The sequence below is a fragment of the Sceloporus occidentalis genome, unplaced genomic scaffold (genome assembly GCF_023333645.1).
Source record: "Sceloporus occidentalis isolate IW3139 unplaced genomic scaffold, rSceOcc1.0.p SCAF_22, whole genome shotgun sequence".
Taxonomy (NCBI): domain Eukaryota; kingdom Metazoa; phylum Chordata; class Lepidosauria; order Squamata; family Phrynosomatidae; genus Sceloporus; species Sceloporus occidentalis.
In genome coordinates, this window is record NW_028317002.1 from 10,915,546 (window position 1) to 10,937,965 (window position 22,420).

Here is a 22,420-nt window from a genome sequence, read left to right on the forward strand (position 1 = left end):
AGAAGCAGCAGTGCAGTGGTAATTACTGTTGAATGGCAGCTAGCAGGTCTCCTATCCTCCAATGCATTTCAGTGATTTTGTAATGGTATTTATAATATGTGGATTTAAATATACTTTTGCACTTATATTCCGTGTATATCCCGCAGCTAGGATATATCCCACTGGGGCACTGCTCTAAAGGAAGATATTAGCAGCACAAGTGACTGGTTTACAACTCTACATTATATGTAACACCATAAATTAGCCTTTCCTATTAACTTATCACTGCCTTATTGTTAAAGGGATACTCCAGCCATCATATGTACATTAGTGGATACGATAGCTAAATCTCATGTTTAAACCATGCAAATACAGGGGGGGGGTTAATCAGAATGACCTCTATGCACCTGCGCTGTTTGCCTGCCACCACCTCTTTGGCTTACAGGAGATGCATTGGGCCAGGAAGCTCTTGAGTGTGATCTGCTGCCGAATACTGTGCATATCCTATATGTACCAAACCATTCTAATTGCTGAATGAGCACAATGGGGCATGGACTTCATAGTAGCCATAGTGTTGTAAGTGTTTTTGCTGGTGGTAATATTTATAATAAAATGTTAATAATCAAGTGCAAGGAATGCCATTGTTTGCATACTTTTTTGAGAATTAGTAACAACCCAAACAGAAGCTGAAGTTCCAGAAGCTGTGAGCAGATAGGTGCTAAGGAGATGAAGGGAAGTGTCTGATTTTAATGTCCTTGGACCAGGTTTCTTTCTCCTCCTTTCAGCTCCATTAAGGTTAGACATTGTGTTTTTCTGTCGTTCTAATGTTTGTTGATTCTGGTGATAAACCCGGCGATTTTAGCAGTAGCACAGGAATACAGCAGCATGTACCAATAGGTGTCCATTCCTCATGCTGAAAGACCACTGTGACACGAAGAGGAGGATGCAGAGAACCATAGCAACCCCTCTCTTTACAGGTATCCTAGCAACAACACAAGAACCAACCCGAAAGGATAAGTATTATTGGAAGTGCAAGAGGAAAAGCCATTAGAAGGCTAGAAAAAATGTATAATTGTTGAATGCTCTATGAATAGGAAGAGCTATAATATAGGATATACATATAAGTGTAGACAGAATTAAAAAGCACAAATGTGATGACAATCAAAGCCGAATCTTTTATGTACCTGCCAGTAAAACCATGTAAATTCTTCATTGTAACATTAGTTAGCACTGATATATATGTATACCTGGTGAGTGATGTTTGCAACTTGCAAATTTTGATAATAATACATAAAAAGGATGCTGTGATACAGAAGACTGCAGTTTCTTGGGTTGTACCTGCCTCTTGAATGCTAATAGGCCATGTTGCTTTATCTGCGTTATTCCAATAGTTTCTGATAACGGAGACGAGGAAATGTGTGTTCGGCGGCTGCAATAATAGCAAATAATTAAAAGAATACAGCTTTCTTTTATGAATGAAGGTACGACACCACAAACAAAGACACGCAGTTTAATGCCAAGGATACAAGTGGATTGGATAAAAACCTTTATCAGGTTATTGCACGCCGGCTGGGCTCCATTACTCACACATCCCTGCACAGACGTGGGTCGTATGGTATGAATTGTTATGGACACAAAGGTCTCAGTGAGACTGCCTATCAATGTGACAGGCAATCCTTTATGCATATATATTAACAGTATCCCGTTTTTAAAATAACCTTCCAAAGTTACAATTAAATATACAAATCCATGTTTTAGTAAGTAATTGCATCCCAGTAAATGGAAGGGATGGGTAAAGATGCTGTTCCACTTTTTACTCTACTACTCTAAAAGTTGAATGACACAAGGAAACACAGAAACATAAAAAAAAAAAATAATGTTTACATTTGTATGGCAACAACCTACCAGTGCGTGTTTTTGTAACAAGCATGAAAAATTAAGGATCAGGCAAGTGTTATTATGACACGTTATTTCAGGGAGGGGTTTAGGCAATCAACAAATACTGTTTTTAATACTAAATTTATTTGAAATGTAAATGTCTACGCGCCACTGGCCCTTAGCGTCCGCTAAAAGATGCCAAGTGCTATGCACAACCACAAATGCAGCCATGTGTATCCAGCCGGCAGCTGCACACTGCAGCAGTAATATCTGTAAGTATGCAGTTCTACCGACCCCCTGGGCATTAAAGGTATTCAGCATAATAGGTGGAACAGCAGCTTTAACAGTTTGATCATTTGGCCAAATGCCTGGTTAGTAGTTCTACTAATGGTTCTTCTTTTATGCAAAGTATTTTAAATCACCATTTATTTATTTTTTTACTAACATGCCTAAATTCATGTACTTTTAATTACAAGCTTGGTTTTTGTAGAGCAGAGAATCTTGGCTCTGCATACATTGTTGAATGCCTCAGAGTTATTAATACATAAGCATGTACTATTCTTCCGTGCTTCCTGTCACACTGAGTTAAAAGAGAGAGGCTACAAGGAGATTAAGGGGAAATAAAGAAGTCTAAAAGACCTGATGCCGCGGCATCTTTTTTAGTTTTGTTATCAATGGTAGGATTTTCATGTACTGAAGAAAATTGGACACATGTTCTGCAAGCCAAGGCGTAAATGCATTGGGGGGAATTCTGGGGAATTTGCAAAGGAGACACAAACGATCATTTAAAGGATTATTTAGCTATAAGCATTATGGTCTTAAGTTTAAGTTTTTTAAAAGGCTATTACAGACAGGATTTGTGATCAATACATACATCCAGCATCCAAATGTGAGATTTGGAGATTGTTCTGCTTGATTTATGACATCATGAGTTAGACTGTGTGATGTATGTAACAGATGAAAATGAATACTTTTTTGGGCAACCATAAAATGCTAAAATGTTTGGTAAAAAATGTCTACCAGACAGAGCTGTGGGGGGAGCCCAGAAAAGACAGCAAAATAAACAGAGCGGAAAGACTTCTTGCTTGCCCTTTGTATAGTTATTATTAGAACAGATACGCTTGAATGATCTAAGAGGCGTACTACCTTCCAGCGTTTCTGTACAGCAGGAGAACTGCACGGCTGCTTCATGTGAGGTGTATGCCCCATGCACAAAAATGTTTTACCAATATTTACCTGTGCTGATGACATAATTTGGTTTTATTTTATAGTTTTATTTACAGTTTTTGAATTTGTTCATGGAATGGCAAAACTTTTCAGGTATCTTTTATCAACTATTAAGCAAGAAAGGTTATTTGTGGTTACTTTAGAGTGAACAATGTACAATACCATTAACAGCTATTCGACTACACAGGCAGCAGGGGAGGATGAGCATCTTGTGGCCCAGGGGCAAGTAAAGAAGGGTTAGCCCCCCACACACACCTCAGCCCCACCTATAGGACATACACTTAGCTTGTCTGGAGCAATGCACATGGTGACCACGGGGTCATGTAACATTGTGTTGTGTCACCCCACTGAGTTCCCAACTGATTATATCTTAAGCAGCCTGTCCCTGATGGGAATTCAATTACATTAATATCGGTCTCATATATAACTGTATCCTGTGTAAGCAATAGCATAGCCAGTATTGTGGAAAATAAAGCATGGTGTAAAGACATGGTTTTATAAATAGACAATATTATTTTAGAGCTAGTTTTTCTTGTAAATGCTTTTGTCTAATACCCTCCAGTGTTAAATTGTAAGACTGAATACAGATATCTGGCATTACAATAATTGGAGTTTCTCACACATATTGGTTTAAGCCGGTCAGGATAGGTAGTCACTCGCAAAGTCAAAGGGCGTATCACTATGCAGCAATTTTATATTTGCCAAGTGAAATAAAGAAAAAAGGAAGGGTTTTTTTGTTTGTTTTTGAAAATGATTATTTGGGTGCCAAATAGGCACTCTACCTCATGGAAACCTGACAAGATAAAGTCAGAGGATTGCCGATGAGCCATTTCTTCTTCCCTTGAGGTGCCTGACAGGTGCCGTATATTAATCAGGTTCTCTGTGTAGTGACACGGATATATAATTGTGAAATAAGGCATTACAATTTAGTAATCCCTCCCCTTGGGGACTCATGAAGCATGGTATAAGGCCAGGCCAGACTCCATTAGTGTAATGTCTGACCTTGTTGTGACGAAGGAAGGGAGAGTGGAATGCTATGTTGATGAAAGGATAGTCCAGACAGGGAATATACACACATGAATACACATGCCCAAAACCTGCAATGGGAAGAAAAGGCTACTTTTTTTGGTGCGACTTACCAAAAGGATGAACTAATTGATGTTTTCCAGCCTATTTTGTTGGTTTTGAGAACAGCTTTCTACCCAGGTGCTGAGAGATGCTGATTAAGAAAGTGATCCCTGACAAGATGATCCATAGCATAAACATACTGGTTGTAAAGATATTCCTCGGCTTGCAGCATACTAGAGCATTTATTCCTAAATAAACATTTATATGTCTTACATGTGCTGTGTAGTATGTGAATCATTCCAATTCACAATTTTTTTAATTTAAAATGTTATCATTAAATCAATACATTTTATCATTAAAATGTCAGTCTTTCTTCTAACTCTTTTCCCTTTTTTTTTCTTTTCTCTCTTTTTTAATTATCTGCACACAATACTAACCAGCAGCACTTCCCCCCTGCACACAACACTATACAGTAGACAGACTGGGTTTTAGGAAGGCTCTAGGGGTGGCTTGCCCAGGGCCAGATTATCATTGTGAGTGAACATGCATGAAATATTGTGTGGGTATGCTGAATAAGTAATGTATACGTTATTTGAGTGTCATGCCACAAAATATAAACAAAGAAGTAAATCTAAAAACAAATAAACCCCTTAGGGTCAAGTAAAAAAAATATAACATTTTATATATTATATAAAACTTGGGGCTCCTGATGTCACTAGGTAGAGGGCACACAGAATAAAGGCCTTGGGAACAAATGTCCATGTTCTTCTGGGACATTCTCCCTTGCTTGGTTCAGCAATGGATTGAATTGAAATGAGAAAAGCCTTATAAACCGACACAAGAAGCAAATACACATAACTGATCCTTGAGTATGGCATCATGGTCTGAGCAACAGTGACCTTCCACTCTATATGTACAAGATACTATTACATTGTCTGCTAGAAACCCAAGCTGACAGCTATTGATGTTTCTTGATAAAGTTGCCAGTAATTAGATGTAATTTTCAAGGTTAATTCAAAAAAGCTGGAACAGGTGACACTTGTATGCACCTCTGTGTGTCTCTCTATTCTTGCTATATATGTATTAAACATAATGATCATGATACAGCAGATAATGTGCTATTGCTTTATATAGCCTTGATTTTTTTATTTTTTTGGCTAAAGCTAAAAATGTCTTAATTCTGTGTTCTTGACAGCTGTATCGAACCTGGACGCAGAGAGCAAGCTGAGTGTGTATTACAAGTCTACCTTACACCAGCAGAGGAATATCTTCCTGCCATCCACCCGACCTGCATGCGTGGAAGAGCTGCACCGCCATGCCAAGCAAAATCTGCATTCCGTGCGGAGGGGTGAGTTATTTTAAAATTTCATATAGATCTTTGGACTAGATTTACTAAATGGCTCAAAACCATTCTAATTGACTATTAATGGGAGCAAATACTTTTATACACAGTACCAACATTACCATGGTTGTGGTTGTTTTCTAAAAGACAATATAAAGTGGAACATAAGTAAAAAAAAAATATATACCGTATTGGCTCGGATATAGGCCGCCCCCGTATATAGGCCGCACCCTAAAAGTTTGGTGCCTTTTTAAAGAAAAAAAATTTTTCTTTAAAAAAGCACCAAAAAAACATGCTGCCATTCTGTCTCTCCCCTCCGAGATATGCTGCCACTGTCCTCCCCCCCCGAGATATGCTGCCACTGTCCTCCTCCCCCCTCGAGACATGCTGCCACTGTCCTCCTCCCCCCTCGAGATATGCTGCCACTGTCCTCCTCCCCCCCGAGATATGCTGCCACTCTGCCCCCCCGACTTACCAGAGGATGTGCCGGCACCGGAAGTTGTGTACGCGTATTGCGTAGTTGTCCCCCGCCGGCCCCGCAAGACACCCGGGAGTCTCCTCTGGTAAGTCTTGGGGGCAGAGGTAAAACGCATCGTGCGGACCATCCGCACGATGCGCTTAGACAACCTCCCGTGCCGGCACCCCCCCCCCCCCGTGGAAAGTGCTGGCAGGGGAGGCTGTCTAAGCGTATCGGGGAGTAGGATGCAGGTCCCCTGCACCGCTGCGGGGGATCTGTATCCTAACCCTGCCCGGCGCCCGGGACTGCATGTCCTGAGCGTCGGGCGCTAGACCCCGAATATAGGCCGCACCCCCACTTTAAAGACTTAAAGTGGGGGGGGGAAAGTGCGGCCTATATTCGAGCCAATACGGTATATAATGGACAAAAATGTTGTTTGGACACAGCTATTTGTATGGTGATTGTTAGTTGAACACCTTTGTGCTCTGTAAAAAAGAAACAACAGTATATTGATTTTGTTTGCGATGACTTCATGTGAGTGGTCACCATGCCAATTACCTTGCAAGGCATGACTAAATTAATCCGAGCTTTGTAGGGGCAATTATACCTCAAGTAAAATGCATTTTATAAGCTTTTCGATTTTCTGCTGCTGTAAATTATAAAGAAATGGGCATTTTACCTAACTATGAGTGAAGCCTCTGAAGCTATACCCATTTTAGCAAACTGCTGTGAGCTTCTGTCTATCATTTAACAACATGTGAAAATATGGAAATCAGCAAACATGAAGTTTACAAATGGAGGTGAGGCAAGCATAAAATACTCTAAAACAGCAACAATGCATACAAGTGAATAGGGTAAAAAGCGTTTGAGAAATTAACAAATCTCACGATCACGCATAAATCGTTGAAATCGGTATAGTATGAAGATATCTGCCCGTTAAAGTGCAAGCCTAAAATTATTAATTAAAATGTACCTGGATGTCTATTGTTAAACAGAATCTCCTTGGTGTACCAGCTTTGACTTAAAGACACAAATCTGACCATTTGGCGCGTCTATTGGCCAGTTCCCACGTCTTTGGTGGAATGTCATTAACCTGTTAGAATGGTAGGACATGCACTTCCTCTGGTAGCCCGCAATGTACACTAACACCAGCAGTTTATTGAGGGATCTGAATTTGTATGCAGTTATTGCAGTAAAAAGAAAACTGCTTAGAACAGGGTTGTCCCACTGGATGCCAATACAGCTGGATTGTTATAACCCAGTGGGCATTGATTTCTGCAGCACATACAGGAGGTTGAACCATTTCTCAGAGCAGCGAGGTATCTTTGGTGTTTGAAATGAACAGCTGAATGACTGCTTTGTTAAGTGAATGAAATTGCTTATATACGGCAATGTATTATATGCTATATTCTGAATAGACAACACAAATGTGTCAATCACAAGTGCATCACGCCAGTTAGCTATCTTTTTCCTCATTCATTTATCCAATCTGAAGAGAACAGTGAAGTCATAGCCATGGTTTTGTTCTTACTTTTGTCATAATTGATGAATAAATGAATGTATTGAGGAAGGAAAGAAAGGTAGAGCCAATAGTAGTAATAGAGTAGTAAACTGTATTTTAAAATAACTTTACAACTTAATGTGTAGGCTGATTGATGTCTTTACCAGCAAAGGTTACAAATGACAGCTTTTTGTGTCCGTGTAAGAAGTGCTTCTGAATATTGGAACAGATATAGCACAAACTTACACATTTAACAATTTCTACGCCCTGAAAAGTCACTTTAATTTACTGCCATCTAGTGGGCAAAAATGGAATCTAAAGCTTGAAATGAATGCCAATCATTTTGTAAATATAAAATGATACACTTTTTGAGACACTCGGAATAAACTGTTAGGACTGTAATGAGATTTGTTATTGTGTTTCCGTTACTTTTAAAAATAATATGAATGAGCTCCTTGTGAAATTCGTACAGAGGATTTATTTCCACTTTGCTCCCTAATTCACAGATCAGAGGGCTCGAGCGGATAACAGGGAAAGGAGGTTTGTGGGCTCTGTGTTTACAGCTCCTCCATTCCCCACATTTCCAGCAGCTCATACTCTGAAGAGACGAGAAATTAAGGAACGCCACCCTGTACCAGTAAGATTTTTTTTTTAATCTCTTGGAATTAATCACTCACGCTGGTATAAAGCACTGGAAGAAAACAGGAATCTCGCATGTACATCCTTAAAATGTTACATCAGTGGACCTTCTCTTGCATAACGCATAGTTAAATCAGTAAAAATCTCACTGATTTTAACTATGCATTATCCAGGGCCATTTCAGGAGAACGTCACTGAGGTGGACCCTTCACAATGCATAGTGAAATCAGGGAGTTTTAATGTCATATAACTTATATTTGTAACACATCAAACAAAGAACATCCTCATATGCTGAACAGTATATAAACCATGTCGTTTTTAACACTATACTTTTACAGGTGCTATACACAGAACCAGATTCTAATGGGTTCCATTTGATTATTACTCTTTAACAGAGGTGTTTATTGCTAATACTAAGTGACTACAAGTTTCTGATTTAGCAGTGACTGGTGTATCTGGGTTATTTATTAATATGAATATAAATCCATATAGCTTTGATACATGCCTGAGTAGGCTATATATATATATATATATATATATATATACCGGTAATTTCGATTCTCTTGTGCATGGTGTGTTTGTCTAATTATGCTATCTGCCTTCAATGTATATACAGAGATGAGTGTGAGCTATATTGACTCACAAGTGTTAGTTAATAAGCAAGTTACAGGAGCAAGGATAAAGCCACATCTGCACGAGAGGAAATTTGTTGATGGATAGATTGATAGACAAAGAGAATATGACAATATAAGATCATAAATAAGATTTAAAGTGAATGTATTCGTTTATTTCCAGTTGTATATGCTAAACAAAGTAATGGTGTTCCTTATTGAAATAATCAATATATATATACACGCATTAAAGGCAATCTAAGGCTACCTAATTTGCATACTATGGGATATCTTAATTTCCTCAGCATTTACCCCTTTAAGTTCTGTATGTCCTATCAGGATGCCACAGATCTCAGCTTCCTTTTTTAAGCAATATAATATTTGAGTTGAGTTGAGTACCCCTTTAACAGAGCATATTAAGGTATTAAGTTAAAAGCATTTTTATTTTCGTTTGTCAGTATCATATACATTGTAAAAGCATGTGCCATACATACATATTTCTTTTTACCATTTGCATGTTTTAATTTATTTTCCCACATTTTATATTCTTAGTTTAACAGAACCCGTCCGCCCTCCCCCACTGAATGTTGCCATTTGACCCCATGGAGTAGAAAGGTATTGGAAGATCAAACACATAGTGTTCCTCTGTTATAGCGCTATCCTTTTCTTTAATGCTGCTATACTGCCCTTTCCCACTATCTGTCTTTACGTCTTAACTTTCTTAACTTGCTAAATGACAAATTGAGTACAACTGTCTACTGAGATGGTGATGGAGACGGGAAGTCTTGAAGTTCTAGAAAAAAAGCACAAATTAAAGTGGGGATAAGCCAAGTGAGTGAATGGCATTGCTTTGAGTGTACAAGGAAGAAAAAAAGGTAACCTAGAAACAATATTGGAATCATTCAATGAATAAAAAAAGACAAATATGAGTTATTGGCATATGAAATAAATGAGGGATATAGAAACTAAGGAGAATTAAAATATGACACGAAAACGAAGACAAGAAGTTTTACCTGTATATGCAGTACTTTGTCCCTTTAACTTAAAAATGTATGGATATTCAAGTGGTAATATCTGTTAATCAGAATTTTTATTCAGCTACTTTAACTGGTACCCTTAAGCTCTTTAAGCTGGTGTTGATGTGTCATGATTATGTAGGTATTTTATCATCGTGATATTGGCAGCTCAGGCAGGCATTAGTTGGGTTTCCATGCATCAGAGGTCTAGTAGTCTTTTGTTAATCAGGGTAGGAATCAGCAGCAGCATTCAGTCCGTTCCCCTATAGGAAACCTTTTTCCTTCAAGTTACCTTGGAAACATAAGTCCTTTGTGCTTGAAGTTTGTATGAGCTATTCATGTTTGCTGGGAATGAATACAAAAGCTGCAGATGGACAGAGAAAGCGAGAAAGATGTAGACTTTTCTGCAAAGTTACATTAAAAATGCCATTTCACGTGGTAAGGTAAGTGCCACAATGCAATGCTTTTATATCCAAATGTGTTTCACATTTGTGACAAGGGTAGGGTGCCACAAAATCTCTGCGCTGAATGAGAAAAGATCATGGAGTGTCTGCTTGCAGAGCTGCTGTCAGAGCACTCTGTAGACAAACTACAAACAAGTGTAGCTGTAGGTAAAGAAGCTGTCATCTCAGCAAACTTATATTATGCGCAAGCTTGTTGGACATCCAGCGATGTTTGAATTTAGTCCTTTTATTGCCCTAAACGATTGGGACATACCACAGGTTTCTGTCCTGTATAAACTCAAGTAGCTTGTACTCTCACAAGTAGAAGAAGACGATTTCCTACCACGAGCTTTGGTTTTCTGTGCTGTATTTCTCTTCTACCTGTTAATATTCTGTCCTTGTTTACTAACGGTGTAATGATAAATAGCACTAATATTCATTCTCTCTTCTGTTCCTATTTTTAAGCTCTTCATTTTTGCCCTTGTTTAAGTGGATGACATTTAGATATTTCATTTTCTTACTTTTTATGTTTGCTTCTTTATACTAGTAATGCCAATAATAAAAATGTCATTGGTTTCACCATAAACTGATTATATATATACTTTACTTAATTACGTTAGTTTGGTTTGAATGTTTTTGCATTTTGTGAACATACAATTAACATGATTTTTTGTTGCAAAATAGAGCTAATGCTAAGTGCGTTCATTTTACAGGCACATCCCCCTCCAGAGGAAGATGATGTACTTTTAGGGCAGAGGCCCAAAAACCCAATACCCAATGTCCCATCTACACTGGATAAGCAAACCAACTGGAGCAAGGCATTACCCCTCCCTACTCCTGAGGAGAAAATGAAACAGGAGTCCCAAGTGATCACTTCCTGCATTATCCCAATTAATGTCACAGGTACAATCCCACTGGCTCTACACTGTGCGGCTTCACTTGCACATTGGTACATTGACGTTACATTTGAGGGTTTTAATGCAGTGGTACTCCTTTTTCTATTTATGTTTCTAGACTTCAAAAAATCAGACACAACCTTCTAAAAGAATTCAAATGTGTTGTGTCTGCATGACCACCGTAGACACTTGACACTGATTGCTCTATTAATACGGAATCATAAAAAGGGTTCTCCGGTTGTACGTAATCATTTAAAAATGGTACATGACTATTATACCTGGTCCATAATACTCATATCTATGAACTATTTGGGTTTGACCCAGAGTCGCTTCCCTGGGTCCCTTGCCTCATTCTCTGGTGCAGCGGGGCAGTGTTTGGCCATACCTACTCCTGGCCCAATCCTATTCCCAATCAATTTTATGTTATTTGGGGCTAGCCTCACCCTTTGCAGGGATTACTACACCCTGTTCGTTGGTATCTTCACCCCTCACAAAGCCACTTCCTCTTAGAAGAGGAAGATCTCTTGGTAGTCTGCCCTGAGAAGATCACAGATATGATAATATTTCTAAACAACCCTTGTACTTTCTTCCTTTTTTTAAATTTTATACAGTACATCTCAATAGTGCCACAATATTTTTTGCAGCTTCAATGTGTTTTCCGTTGGTGTGAATTGTTTGAGGTAGGCATGTGTTGTTTACATGCATAGATTTTTTTTACCAAAACAAAAGCAGTCTTTTAAATGAAACATAATAGGAAGTTAGTGTAGAAGGTCATCTGATCATCACATGGAGATTCAAAACAGAATAAACAGAGTTCCTGGTTTAGTATTGTGTAGCCTGGCTTGTTTGCTTTGGAATATATTAAAATCTCCTATGGACATCATTAAGGTAGGAGACCTCTGGATCACCAATATCACTTTCTTCCTGAAATGTACTTAATTATAATACTTAGTTTCCCTTTTCTCTGAGAAAGAGTTTATGCACAATGTAGTCCAACATACTTTTTTTTAATCTGTCTATAGACCAGCCTATGTATTTTTATGTCAGTTTGAGTAATCAGAGTAACTGTGAGTATTATTAACTGACAAAGGTTAATGAATAGTATTAATAATTAACCTTTTCTTTAGCCATTTTATAATATAGTTAAAAGAATGTGCTTTACTTCTGTTCTGTTCTATAACAACACAGTTTTCCTGACCTAATGATTTCACCATGATCTCACAGATCTCACAATAAATCATTGCTCCAAGGTCTGATTTAGCTTCCTAAACTTAAAGTTGAATAACTACATAGGCAAAATCTTTATTGAAGAATGATGTGAGTCACCCCCCGTTTCAAAGGCTTAACCACATAAAACAGCAAATATAAGAAGCCTTTTCCGGTCCTATAGTAATACGAATCTCATCCAATCAGTGCCTTATCCTCGTGTCACACTAAAAATTAAACATTCCATTCAAAAATATGAATTAGACAAAATTCATATGATCAAATACCTACTTTTTTACAGGGTCTGGGTAGTCAATATTTGACCTCGTTTATAATTCTGTGTTTAGTTTCAAATCCTTCATATTTACAATGCATATTCAGTCTTGCTATTTGGTGAACCTTATTATGCAGTGCTGTACCATCGTGTACAAGTACATGAGTAGAAGTAAGCAAAGCTGTACAATAAATTATCTATCACTACTATCTTTAATATTCAAAATACATAGTCTGCAAACTCCTGTCTAATTCTCTACATGGATACAGAGGAGCTTATGATTACTGCCTATGATATTCACTTCCCGTTGAGTTTGATGATCTCATAGTGCCTTGTACAGCCAGTAGGAGTACCAATGTTGTCTGCTGCTGGAAGGAGCAGCTATAACCTCTTATGACACCGATTACATATCATGAAATACTTAATTACAATACTCAATTGTTCAGTTACAATTTCAATTGTTTGTCAATCATGTTAACTTTGCATAAGATGTTGAACTATTAATGATATTAATAAGAATAATTTATAGTTGTACTTGTGCAGGGGTGGTCCTTCTATTTTTACACTTCTTTCATTCAGAGCGCAGAATGCGCATTGTTTATGTGAAATCCTAAATTGCCACAAATATGAGGACTAAATGATACTATTGTATTTGTTTTTCAGGTGTTGGGTTTGACAGAGAGGCTAGCATACGCTGCTCCCTGGTGCATTCACAATCTGTTCTACAGCGGAGACGGAAACTGAGGAGAAGAAAAACCATATCTGGGATTCCAAGAAGAGTTCAGCAGGAAATAGGTGGGGAATAAGAAGGCATTCAATAACTAAAGATCTCTAACACATAACTAGACTTGTTATATGAGTATGTATGACTAAACGAGAGGTTTCACAACATAGGTTGACTATAAAAGCAGTGGTGGTATGCAAGGGCAATCTTTGGTATGATGACACAGCAAGCTGTATAAACATGGCATATGAATCTCTTCCTGTGAGTTTTGTATTCTCTGTAATAAACATTGTCTCAATTAGGTATAATTAAGCAACGTGGTTAAAATTATTATAAAAATAATAAGTATCCCTCAATGACTAGAATTTAAACAAGGTGGACAATAACCATTTGGTAGGGGTTTAGAGAAAAATACAATGGGAGTTGTCAGTATGTCCTCCCACACAGCCCTGTTGGGATAGGACCTTAACAAATTCTGTCCTGCTCTCTTTATATATTGGCATGAATGGTTTGATATATTTTTGATCTTCGCTGTCATTCAGTAGTTTTGCCATCATTCAACAAAATCTGCAACACAATAATTACACATACACCATAATTTCAGATTATGATGGAATTTGCCAGATTGTTTATCATAAGGCTATAGACCCCTAGCAAATACATTGTTTAAAGATATTATCAATAAAACCTCTAGCAAATGGTTATTTTCCACCCTGTAATGTATGTAGCTAAAGTTAAAAAAAAGTTGTTCAAGAGGAATAATCATAAAACTTGTATAAAGATATCATCAATAAAACATTCTTTATACATTAAATACAGATCACAAACACTGTACACCAATAAATATATAATAATTATAAAATTATAACAATATTTGTTTTGTTTGCCCTAGATTCAGATGAATCTCCAGTAGCAAGAGACCGCAATGTCATTGTTCATACCAACTCTGACCTTGCCAATTCTGCAAACAGAAGATCTGGAACCAGAGATACAGAGTGCCAAACAGAAGAAATTCTTATAGCCGCTCCCTCCAGAAGAAGGATTCGTGCTCAGAGGGGTCAAAGTATTGCAGCATCACTTTCTCATTCAGCTGGAAACATTGCAGCACTTACAGAGGCTGGTGATCAGATGTTCACCAAAACGTTATCAAACCGTATTCGCTCGCGAAGTCTTCCTAGAGAAGGTGCTAGAGCAACCAGTGATCATAGCCGTGGTGCCCAGTCTTCAAGCTATAAAGATGATTGCTATATAGCCAGTTCTGATAGATCACTGAAGAAAGATGATGATAGTTTGACTAGCCAAACATCTCCAGAACATCATACTTTAGGTTTAGCATACTCCCAGCACAACCATAGCCCACCATTAAACCTAAACGAAAGGGGCAGGTCAAGGCTTTCAAGAATGGCGGATTCAGGTAGCTGTGATATATCTTCAAATTCTGATACATTTGGGAGTCCTGTTCATTCAATATCTGCAGCAGGAGTATTGCTAAGCACTCACATGGACCAGAAAGATGATCACCAGTCATCTAGCGGGAACTGGAGTGGGAGTAGTTCAACATGTCCTTCACAGACATCTGAAACAATTCCTCCAGCTGCATCTCCACCACTCACTGGGTCTTCACACTGTGATTCTGAGTTATCTTTAAACACTGCTCCCCATGCCAGTGAAGATTCTAATGTTTTTATCATGGAACCATACAGCGATGACCACTTGGACAGTATTAGAGGTCACAGAGCCAGCTCTTTTACATCTACGGTAGCTGATTTGCTTGATGATCCAAACAATAGCAACACCAGTGATAGCGAATGGAATTACCTTCACCATCGTCATGATGCATCATGTCGTCATGATTTTAGCCCACAGCATTTGAAGACAGATGGCTTGGGTTGCCCAAGTTTTACCAGTATGGGCACATATGACAGCTTTCTTGAAAAGCCGGCATCAGAAAAGGCAGATACAGCCTCTCATTTTTCGGTGGACACAGAAGGATATTATACCTCCATGCATTTTGACTGCGGTCTTAACAGGAGTTACAGTTGTAACTATGCACCCACAAGGCCGGAGAGTGACCATGAGACTGGTGTTTCTTCCATGAATACAGACTGTGTTTGGCAACGTTATGTGGATCACAGAAGACATGCATCAGAGAACATCTCATTTAAGAAACCAAAGGCAAAGCCGGCACCACCAAATCGCTGTTCATCTTTGAGGAAATCTGACAACCACACAGATGTTCTTGAAAAGAAAGAACCAAAGATAACAAGTGGGCAGTCAGTGCTTCACACCTCAAGGGAAATGATGTTGCCACTTGAGATTTCAAATACACCTTCAAAAGTGGAAAACTTTGCTCCACCTAATGAACATGAAGTAACATGGGTCAGTCAAGATGACAATGAATTAAAGAGCACCCAGTTTATCACCCCAGATGTTGCATCATCTAAAGAAGAAGGTGGTGATCAGACTCACTATGCAGATCTCTGGCTTCTTAATGACTTAAAAACAAGTGATCCTTACAGGTCCTTATCAAACTCAAGCACTGCTACGGGTACTACAGTCATAGAATGCATTAAGTCACCAGAGAGCTCAGAGTCACAGAATTCTCAGTCTGAATCACGAGCCACAACCCCCTCTCTTCCTTCTGTGGAGAATGAATACAAGTTAGCTTCCCCAGAAAAGCTAGCTGGTTTGGCATCACCATCAAGTGGCTATTCCAGCCAGTCAGAAACGCCTACATCATCCTTCCCAACCCCTTTCTTTTGTGGGCCTTTGTCACCTGGATGCAGCAAAAGAAAGCCAAAAGTTCCAGAAAGAAAATCTTCTTTACAATATCCTCCTTCAAAATGTGGTAATATTTTGTTAAGCAAAGAACTAGAACTGCCAACTTTACCTCCTACCCATCTTGACCTAAGTGCCCTTCATGTGTTACATAAACCATTACCTTACAGGCCCCAAGTGCATGTTCTCAGTCATACTAATCAGAATGTGGCAGAGGACCAGCTTAACTCAAATCCCTCCCAAGCCCTTACTATAACACCCTCAGTTTTGAAATCTGTTCACCTTAGATCTGTCAACAAGTACCATAGAGAAACCTGTAATAAAGAAAGAGACAACAAACTTTTGTGCATAGAGGATCCCACAATTATTGTGGACTCCTATGTTCCGGATAAAATGAACGTGTTGTCAACTATGAAACCAATATTGCGTCAGTTTTCTACAGAAGAAGCCATGCTACCATTTATTGATGCCTCACCAGTTGATTCAGGCCCAGAGAATTTGTTTTTTAAACACACTGGTCTTTTCACTGGACATGGGATTTACAAACAGGAGAAAATAGCACAGCTGAATAGTTTAACCGAACCAGAAAAACACCAAACTCCACTAGATGATGACGTAATAGAAGAAACTATTTTTACAGCAAATCCAGAAACCATTAGAAAATCTTTCCAAGAGTACTCAATGAGTAATAGTGAGCTTGTTGTTGAGCAAAGCTTTTGCACCCAAGAAAATGACCAAGCTAAGATGGAACAAGAGCAAGTACAAACTGAGCCTTTAAAAATATCTGAACCTGGGAGAAGCACAGCTGAATTTAAAACGCCAGAGAAAAGTAGCAAGATGCTTACTGAGCTCAACAATCAGTCTGATATAAGCAACAATTACAAAGTGCCTGGAAATTTTCCCAGCTTTCAAATAGAGATCTCCACTGTATATTCACTCAGTGACGAATGTCCAGAGCAGGAATCTGAAACTGCATCAGGTATTCCAACCAAAAGTGCCTCGGAGGATATGAAGACAGATGATGCATCAGAGATCATGGATGACATCTCCTGGAAAGGTAATTCTATATATCTGCTTTACATTACATTACATTTATTTATAAAGCGCCGGCCGATTCCGCAGCGCTGTTACATTCATTAGAACATTTTATAACACATACAATAACAAACTGGTGCAAAGGAGAAGAGGACCCTGCTCTTGCGAGCTTACAATCTAGTCGGTGGTTGAGGGGAGTGAGACAATAGGAGAGGACAGCTTGGATGAGGATGAGTTGATCTGCTTCTGATGTGTTGAAGCCGTTTGTTCCGATGGCTAGGATGATGGTTGGGAGTACTGGGAAGGAATGTTGTACGCTTCCCTGAACAAGTGGGTTTTCCGAGAGGTTTTGAAAGTCGCGTATGAGGCAGAAAGTCTGACGGAACGGGGAAGGGAATTCCACAGGAGGGGAGCGGCGCGGGTGAAATCCTGAATATGGGAGTGGGAAGAGGTAACAACAGTAGAAGAAAGCCGCAGGTCGTGAGAGGAGCGAAGAGGGCGGGTAGGGATGTATTTGGATAGGAGGGTAGAGATGTAAGGGGGTGCTGAGTTGTTGAGGGCTCTATAGGTCAGGGTTAGAAGTTTAAATTTGATTCTGAACGGTAAGGGGAGCCAGTGAAGTGATTGGCATAGTGGAGCAGCAGATGAGGAGCGGCGGCAGAGAAAGATTAATCTAGCTGCAGTGTTAGATTGAAGCGGTGAAAGGCGGGAGAGGGGGAGACCGGTTAGTAGGCAGTTGCAATAATCCAGGCGGGATATCACAAGAGAGTGGATTAGTAACTTGGTGGTATCTTGTGTGAGGAAAGGGCGGATTCGGGAGATGTTTTTCAGGTGGAGGCGGCAGGATTTGGTGAGGGACTGGATGTGAGGGATGAAGGAGAAAGCTGAGTTTTGATACAATAACTACCATTGAAGGTTTGTTGTGGGGACAATACGCAAATAGATAGTATTTCAATGGAGTGTACCCATTGTACTTGAAATTTATATATTAAAAAAGTTTCAAAACAAGAAAAGAAACTGACTCTTATACTCTACTGCCAGACTTCAAGCTTATTCTTAAAGTTGCTGTGAAAGTGGCACATTTTTAACCTCTTCATTCCCCTATAGACGCCCACTAAGAAACCCCTATGGACGTCCCGGTACGTCCAGCCCTTCGTGCAGCGTTAGGGACACATCCCTGCCGCTGCCAGCCTGGACTCCCCCCTGGCAGTAGAAGCCGGCATCTCCGGCTTTCTGCTGCCCGATCTCCTGTAACAGCTTCCGGCATGAAAGCCGGTAAGCTGTTACAGTTGAAAGTGCGCGAACGCGCAGTTGCAAACGCGCGATCGGGCATTCCCTTCCGGGTTGCGTCACTGCTATCCCCTGCGGGGATATCCTGCCCTCCGATGAGGCACAGAGACGCTGCGATCTCTATGCAGGTCTGTGAGGACCTGCATAGAGATCACAGTGTGATCGGTGCAGGGGGATCGCGGGGAGGGGAGTGAGAAACCATGTCTCTCACTCCCCCTCCCATCCTGAAAGAGAAAAGCAGAAAAAAAAACGTTAGTCCATTTAAAAAATAATATTAAATAAATCATTAAAATAATAATATAAATAATACAAAAAAAAATTATAATGTGAGCTGTGATGTCATTGTGACATCACTGGCATGTTCAGGAGGTCCCTAGCAGGACCTCTAACCATTTCTGTGTAAAAATAATATATAAAAAATAAAAAAAAATGTAAAAAAAATTAAAATTAAAAAAAATATATAAAAAAAGATAATAAAAAAATTATTAAAAAAACCTTACTTCCCATTGCCCTAGCATAACATCTAGCCAGTATAACCCTCCTGCCCCCGTCCACAACCCCCAAACCCGTTAAGCCATAGGCATAAAAATTATACAAAATTGTACACCTTATAGTATGCTCCCTGGTGCTGGGAAAGTCTGGAATATCTATATAAAATAGATATTTCTGAAATTAGGACACCTGAATTAATAAACTTGGAGGGGATTTTCCATCACTTTACCTAATTTTGTGAGGATTCAGAGGGAAAATGTAAAAAAAAAATAGTTTATTTTTCTAATCTTCGCTAGTGTTTACTAAATTTCTCATTCTAAATTTTCAGCTAATCATCCAACTATGGTATCAAACGAAAGCTCTATCTCTCCTTGAAAAAACAATATTTAGTTTATATGGGTACACTAGTCACAGGAAAAGAGAATCATCGCTAAACCGACATACCCCAAAAATGGCAAAATTGCTCTGGGCTTTGAGGTACCAAAAACCCCTGGGATTGAAGGGGTTAAAGCAGAGTTTCAAAGAGTTTTTTGTGTGGCTATTTTACAAAGGTATTTCCTGTTCTAAATTAATCTACAATACAAATGGTGTCCCAGTGTGTTTTACAATATATCAATAAAGACTAAAAATACCCAAACAATAAACGTAAAGTAATTGGCTTAATAATCCTAATGACACTTTATTGTGATCAGGTATTATACACACTTATTCAGCTTTGTTTGAACCTGCTTCATACAGTATACTATTATGTCTCATTAAAGGCTGACTTGTTTCTCATAGAATCTTCTCAGAGTGAAGACTCGATAACTTCACCATTAAGTGAGGATACCCAGGCTGACACAGATGAAGTCTTTGTGTCACCGAACAAACCTCGCACTACTGAGGATCTTTTTGCCGTTATTCACAGGTAAGTCAACTGGTTTGACACAAAACAATCAAGTTAGTTAATGGGATAAACCCTTGTTCTTTTACTGTTTTGTAGAAGTATAGCAAAAGTTGCAAATGCCTTGTCGGTTATTTGCATCAATTAACAAACATTACAAGCAGCACAACCCTATGTCATTAATACATACACTATATATATGGACATAAGTATTGGAACACACCTCTTAATTATTGAATTCAGGTGTTTCAATCAGATCCGTTGCCACAGGTGTATAAAATCAAGCACCTAGCCATGCAGTCTGCATTTATAAACATTTGTGAAAGAAATGGGTCGTTGGAAGTGCCCAGTTATTTAATTAATGCCACCTTTGCAATAAGTCAGTTGGTGAAATTTCATGCTTCCACTGGTATTAATACCAGCACAAAAACTGTGCAGCGGGCACTTCATGGAATTGCCAAGCAGCTGAACATTTCCATGGCCAAGCAGCTGCATGCAAGCCTATCATCACCAAGTAGAATACCAAGCGTCGGATCGAGTGGTGTAAAGCACGCCGCCACTGGACTCTGGAGCAGCAGAAACATGTTCTTTGAAGTGAGAAACCACACTTCTCTATTGGGCAGTCTGATGAGCAAGTCTGGGTTTGGAGGAAGCCAGTAGAACCTTACCTGCCTGACTGGATTGTGCCAACTGTAAAGTTTAATAGAGGAGGGATAATGGTATGAGGCTGTTTTTTCAGGGGTTGGGCCCTTTACTTCCAGTGAATGAAAATCTTAATGCTTCAGCAAACTAAGACATCTTGGACAATGCTATGTTTTCAACTTTGTGGGAAAAGTTTGCAGAAGAGACTTATCTATTCCAGCATGACTGAGCTGCAATGCAAAAAACAAAGTCCATAAAGACATGGTTGGATGAGTTTGGAGTGGAAGAACTTGACTGGCCCACACAGATGCCTGACCTCAGCCCCATCGAACACCTTTGTAATTAACTGGAATGGAGAACGCGAGCCTGGCCTTCTCGTCCAACATCAGTGCCTGACTTTGCAAATGCTCTACTGGATGAATGGACAAATGGTGTAATGGGCAGGTGCCCCAATACTTTTGTCCATAGAGAGAGAGAGAGAGAAAAGACAGAAAAAGAGAGACTCAGATAAATTCCTACAGACACCTTAACAGAAATGGTACTTTTAATAATTCAGGAAAATTAGAGCGTTATTTTTTGTAAGACAAAAGTTATACTTGAATTAAAAATTTGTCTCTTTAGCTCTTACTTGAATGTATTTTTAATTGGAATTTGTGCTTGTTTTTGGTTAAAAAAGCAAGCAATTTGTTTTCTTGGTCTAAAATTATTATTCTCTACTGTGAGACATACTAACATTTCAACTTAACTGCATGGTGACTAATCCTTTACTTTGTTGTGACATTGTGACCTATGTGTTCCTTTTTTTTAATTTGTGTACTAATTTTAAAACAGATCCAAGAGAAAAGTACTTGGAAGAAAGGATTCGGGAGAGTCTTCTGTTAAAAACAAATCAAGAGCTTTATCTGCAAGCAGCACTGCCACCCCAGCAGGTTCCCAGAGATCTCCAGGTCTGATCTACAGGAATGCCAAAAAATCCAATACATCAAATGAGGAATTTAAATTGCTACTTTTGAAAAAAGGCAGCAGGTCTGATTCCAGCTACCGCATGTCGGCTGCCGAAATACTGAAGAGTCCGGTAACACCCAAATCACTTGGTGATTTTTCACTTGACTCTTCTACTAGCTCCGAAGAGTCTTTACAGTTATCACCTGGTGGTGATCTATTTTCCCCTATATCCCCTTGCGCTTCTCGGGTCATGTCTGAAGGTTTTTCTGCTAAATCTGGCCATGTGTCTGCATCCTCCAGAGTCGGGAGGTCCCGAGTGCCCCCAGCTGCAAGCAGCAGCCGGTACAGTGTCAGGTGTAGACTCTACAATGCACCGATGCAAGCCATCTCAGAAGGTGAGACGGAAAACTCAGATGGCAGCCCTCATGATGACAGGTCCTCGCAGAGCTCGATGTAGGAAACTCATCAGTATCACGGAAACAGTATGACACCCACAAATATTTTCAGCTCTCTTTAAAATTATCCTCATAACAGCTCACTAAAAAAAAGGATAAAATCTTGGGCAAATAAAAGGATTCCCTCCAAACAATTTTCTCCATAGCCATCTCCTAGTATTTGGTCGAAGGAGATGAGAAGTTGGTTTGTATTGAATTTGTTACTAAGATCCTACTTCCCAGTGAACTTTAAGAAAAAAAGTCATCATTAGCAATGTATCTACGTATATATATATATAGATACACACACAGTGATTGAAATATCGGGATCTGAAAAAACTATCCAAATGGGCGAAGCTAAACTATGGATTATATTTGTAGAACATTGGTACATTGAGGAACTGAAAAACAAATATTTGTGCAATTTTGATGGATTGCACTTACGTGGTTTATTTTAGATAATTTTTTGTTTACCTTATTATAATATCAATTATAGAGATTATTCAAATCCACTATGAGGGACTATGGGGATGCATACATAAAAATAACATTGCAATAGAAACAATGTTAATACTGTAAAAATTATAATCTGTAACTTGCTAAAGTGCTTCCCTGGGAAACCGAGAAGATAAAAAAACAAAAAAAAAGCAAACTAAAATG

At 39.0% G+C, this 22,420-nt stretch overlaps 1 protein-coding gene across 1 annotated transcript in view; it reads left to right on the forward strand.

Moving 5' to 3' along the window:
- Positions 1–21,783, forward strand: part of LOC149301014 (actin remodeling regulator NHS-like) — a 103,386-nt gene extending 81,603 nt beyond the window's left edge. Inside the window, exons 2-9 of the mRNA XM_089484518.1 lie at positions 5,348–5,500; positions 7,959–8,089; positions 9,255–9,317; positions 10,875–11,064; positions 13,201–13,332; positions 14,154–17,096; positions 19,637–19,763; positions 21,213–21,783. Of these exons, the coding sequence (XP_089340644.1) occupies positions 5,348–5,500; positions 7,959–8,089; positions 9,255–9,317; positions 10,875–11,064; positions 13,201–13,332; positions 14,154–17,096; positions 19,637–19,763; positions 21,213–21,783 (4,310 nt within the window). The remainder of the gene's footprint in view (positions 1–5,347; positions 5,501–7,958; positions 8,090–9,254; positions 9,318–10,874; positions 11,065–13,200; positions 13,333–14,153; positions 17,097–19,636; positions 19,764–21,212) is intronic.
- The last annotated feature ends 637 nt before the right edge of the window (positions 21,784–22,420 follow it).